The sequence below is a fragment of the Grammomys surdaster genome, unplaced genomic scaffold, assembly GCF_004785775.1.
Source record: "Grammomys surdaster isolate TR1022 unplaced genomic scaffold, NIH_TR_1.0 1057, whole genome shotgun sequence".
Taxonomy (NCBI): domain Eukaryota; kingdom Metazoa; phylum Chordata; class Mammalia; order Rodentia; family Muridae; genus Grammomys; species Grammomys surdaster.
The window spans coordinates 310,151-313,962 of NW_021605476.1; the positions used below are offsets into that span (position 1 = coordinate 310,151).

A 3,812-nucleotide genomic window follows, 5' to 3' on the forward strand; every position below is an offset into this window, starting at 1 on the left:
GAGGGGGTCTCTGTGCAGACCCTCACTGTCTATGTCTTCAAATAGGTTTCTGTATCACAAGCTAGGAGTTAGCATGCTGAAGGTAGAATGGCGTTGGAGAAGTGGGGCAGGAAGGGCTGGGGCAGTTCCCAGGAGCCCAGTCTGCTGTTGGGTTAGAGCTTTGAGGTTGGACCTTGGCTGCTGTATCCCAATCTTCTGGATCTAATCCTTCTGGGGCAGGTGCAGAGGATGTGGCTCCTGTCCTTCTCCCCCTATCTCCCAGAAAGGCCACGAGGAAGGGAACTGGTTTTGTTCTCAGAAGTAATAGCATGATGTCATTTAGACAGCCAGGAAAATGTCTTGGCAAGGGGCCTGCCACATACTTGTTAAGTATCTGAGGTGTGAGCTTGGTCAGTCAGCTCAGGACTCTCTACCTTCATCCAACCTTTCCTTTAGTTAGTCCCCACTCTTGCTGGCCTTATTCCTTCATTGTGTGGATGGACAGCATTGAAGAGACATCCAGGAGTTGCAGGCTGCTGCAAGGTCTCTCCCATGCCTTCCCGGATAGGTACCTAGGATGCATCCTGGAGCCTGGTTCCATAGCAGATGGTTGGGTCACACCTTCGGGTGAGCTGAGGGTATCCAGTAATCCCTGGTGCAGTGTGGATACCACCAAACCCTCTGAATGCTGGGCCTTTCCTCAGAATTTATGCTTCTTGTCTGTGAAGAAGAGCCTCCGGAACTTGTCAGGCTGGGAGGAGGGAAAAGGTGTTGGGGGCTAGGCTCTCCAGCAGAGAAGGAAGCCAGAGAACCAGGCTCAGAGGCTCTTAGCTCGGGCCTAGGGTGTCAACCCAAGCTGGGGAAAAAGTACCAGAACACAATGGCAGCATAGCTCCTACATGCCTCTGGGGGCCCCAAACTCCACTCTCAGTCTTCCTGTTTAAGATGAGGATATGCCTTTGACTGGCTAAGGATGGGTAGTGAGGAAGGAGGCAGACAACACCTCAGATCATTATTTCCCTTCCTGAGTATGTGCTGGTCCCCCTACTACCTCCTACCCATCTGGGGCCTTGCTTTGACCTGGTGGCAAAGGATGGAGAAGATGGATTATATACAGGACCACCCCAGGGTTAGAGGAGGATCTGGGAGAAGTGCGGACATGGCTTCTGAGGTCTATAATGGACTGTCAAAATCTTAAGAGGATCAACAGCTCAGAAATGATGAAGGTGGGGGAGGGGAGAACAAGCTGGGGAGGACACAGCCCTGCCCCGAGGGAAGAGCTGGCTCAAAGCTCAGGGTATGCTTGTTCAGGTCAGGAGAGGGAAGCTTCCAACCAACCCTCTCTGGTGTTTTTTTTATACCCCTTCCATGTTTTCCTCTTCTCTATCATGAATCCTCAGAAATAGTCACCCTGAGAGCCAAGAGCTACCTCTGACAGTGTCTTGTCAAGAGGGCATGTGGGACATTGTTCCCTGGGCAACAACCAGATAACCAGCCCATTTTACAGACAAGGAAGAGAGAGTCTGGGTAGGTTGCCAAGAAAAATACAGGCTGTGCAGTTAAATCTGAATTCTAGGTAAATAACAAACCATTGTGATTTTTGTTTTGTTTTTTTCTTTTCTTTTTTGAAACTTAAAAAAATGATTTCTTTATTGTAATTTCACGTGTTTTGGCTGCACATGTGGCTCTTATGTCTGGGTGAGGGTGTTGGATGCCCTGGAACTGGAGTTTCAGATAGTTGTGAGCTGCCATGTGGGCGGTAGGAACTGAATCCAGGTCCTCTGGAAGAGTAGCCAAAGCTCTTAACTGCTGAGCCGTCTTTCCAGACCCCCCACCCCCCACCCCATCATAATGTTGGAGATATGTGAAAACTACTGGTTTATATACAACTAAAATCTAACTAGATGCCTTGTATTTTGTCTTGCTAAGCTTGGTAGCTACAGTCATCAGGGAAATTGTCTTGGCCAAAGCCAGAAGCTAGAGAGTTGTTTATTCATGACTAGGGCCAAGGGCCTCTTTTCCAGCTTCCAGTGGTTTTGACAGCCTTCCAGTGGTCTGCAGGAAAGGCAGGGAGCGCCCTGCCGTAGAGGAAGCTCTTAGGTGATTTCCACCCTGAAATCTAGCAGCTGCTTCTCCCATCCTTAAATCAACGGGTTGGGGGAGGGAGGCAGTTCTGAGCACTTGTGAGCATTGGCAGTAAGCCACTCATGCTTGAGGGCCACACAGAGATTCTCTCTATGTAGTCCTGGCTATCCTAGAGCTCACTACTTAGGCCAGGCTGGCCTCAAACTCACAGACTCCCTCCTGGCTCTGCTATCCTAGTGCTAGGATTAAAGCTGTGTGTCACCTCCCACCCGCTTAGGGAACTCACCTTGTGCACTCGTCCAGTGTCCTTGTTCTTGGCGGCTGGAATTTGCTCATAGGTGTTCCCTGGTTCTGGGAGCTTCGAGGTCCCTGAAATCTTCTCATAGCCATAGTCCATCGGCACTGATTGTTGGCTGTACGTGGGACTAACGCCAGGATACGGGAGCTTGGAAGTGCCATGCCAGCAGGTTGGGATCTGCTCGTAAGTACTCCCTCTTTGGTCTGGTCTGTCCCTACCCTCTTGTCGTAGGCCTGATGTCTCAACCAGCTGGCAGGTATCTGTGGAGCTGGCTTCAGAGGAGGTCTGAGCCTCATGACTCAGCTTTAGAAAACCCTGCCTCCAAGAAGTAGCCCGTGATCCCAGGGCCTCAGAACTGGGGGACAGGGGAAATCCCAAGGAAGTATAAGGCACTGTAGAGCCTTGGTCTGGCTTCACCTCAGATGGGGCAGGTCCTGGGCTATTGGGCCTGTTCTGATCTTCCTCTGAGAGTTTCCTTGAGGGCTCCCTGCCTGGGGAACAAGCCAAACTTCCAGCTGGAACTGGCTTGTGCCTGCCCCATACCTCTGTGCCCAGGCCCAGCTGTGCCCGGTTCATCTTCTTCAGGTCTGTGTAGATGATGTCACTAGGGCCGGCAAAAGACTCATCCAGAAGAGAGGGACTCCTTTGGGGAATTGGGGGCACTCTAGTGGGTGCCTGGGAGAGAGGGACAGAAAATGTCTTAAAAAGCACCCATTGCTACCATGACCTCGGACCATCTAAGCTATCTTTATAAATTGTGCTTCCCTCTTTTGTCTCAGTTTGCCTATCATATGCAAGGGTTGGTTCACAGCCATCAGATTTCCTGATTCTGACTTAAGTACATTCTTTGCCTTGACAACCAAGGCCTTGGGCCACCAGCTCAACAGTCAACCCAAATTCATTCTGCCTGCTCCTCCTGTCTCCAGCATGGTTCACTGGTTCCCCCAGTACCCCATGAGTACCCCACTCACTGCTATGTATGCCTTCAGAGTGGCTTACTCCCAAGCCCATCACTCAAGGAACCTTTCAACAAATGTTTACTGATACCAACTATGTGGCAGGCAATCTAAGTGTGAGACCAGCTTGAGTTTATATTCTAACCTGGAAACAAGCACCATGGGGCTGTGCTACAGCACACACAAGGACCTGATGTACTATAGGATGTATGGATGTGTCATAAGGAATGTCCTGTCAGGTCACACTCAGGGCTGTAGAGAGCAAAGTAGGTAACAGAGAAGAGAACAGGTAGGAAAGGTGACATGTCCTGTATGTAGGTCAGGTGACAAAGGTGACATGTTATATAGGTCAGGAAAGAAAGGTGATATGTTCTGTAGGTCAGGAGGGAAAGGTGACATGTTCTGTAGGTCAGGTGGCAAAGGTGACATGTTCTTTGGTCAGGTGGGAAAGGTGACATGTTCTGTAGGTCAGGTGGGAAAGGTGACATGTCCTG

The 3,812-nt window shown here is 50.3% G+C and overlaps 1 protein-coding gene across 1 annotated transcript in view; it reads right to left on the reverse strand.

The window, feature by feature from the left end:
* Positions 1–679: 679 nt before the first annotated feature.
* Sh2d7 (SH2 domain containing 7) overlaps positions 680–3,812 on the reverse strand; it is a 9,064-nt gene continuing 5,931 nt past the window's right edge. Inside the window, exons 5-6 of the mRNA XM_028783310.1 lie at positions 2,351–3,037; positions 680–730 (exon numbers count right to left, since the gene is read on the reverse strand). Coding sequence (XP_028639143.1) covers positions 680–730; positions 2,351–3,037 — 738 coding nt within the window. The remainder of the gene's footprint in view (positions 731–2,350; positions 3,038–3,812) is intronic.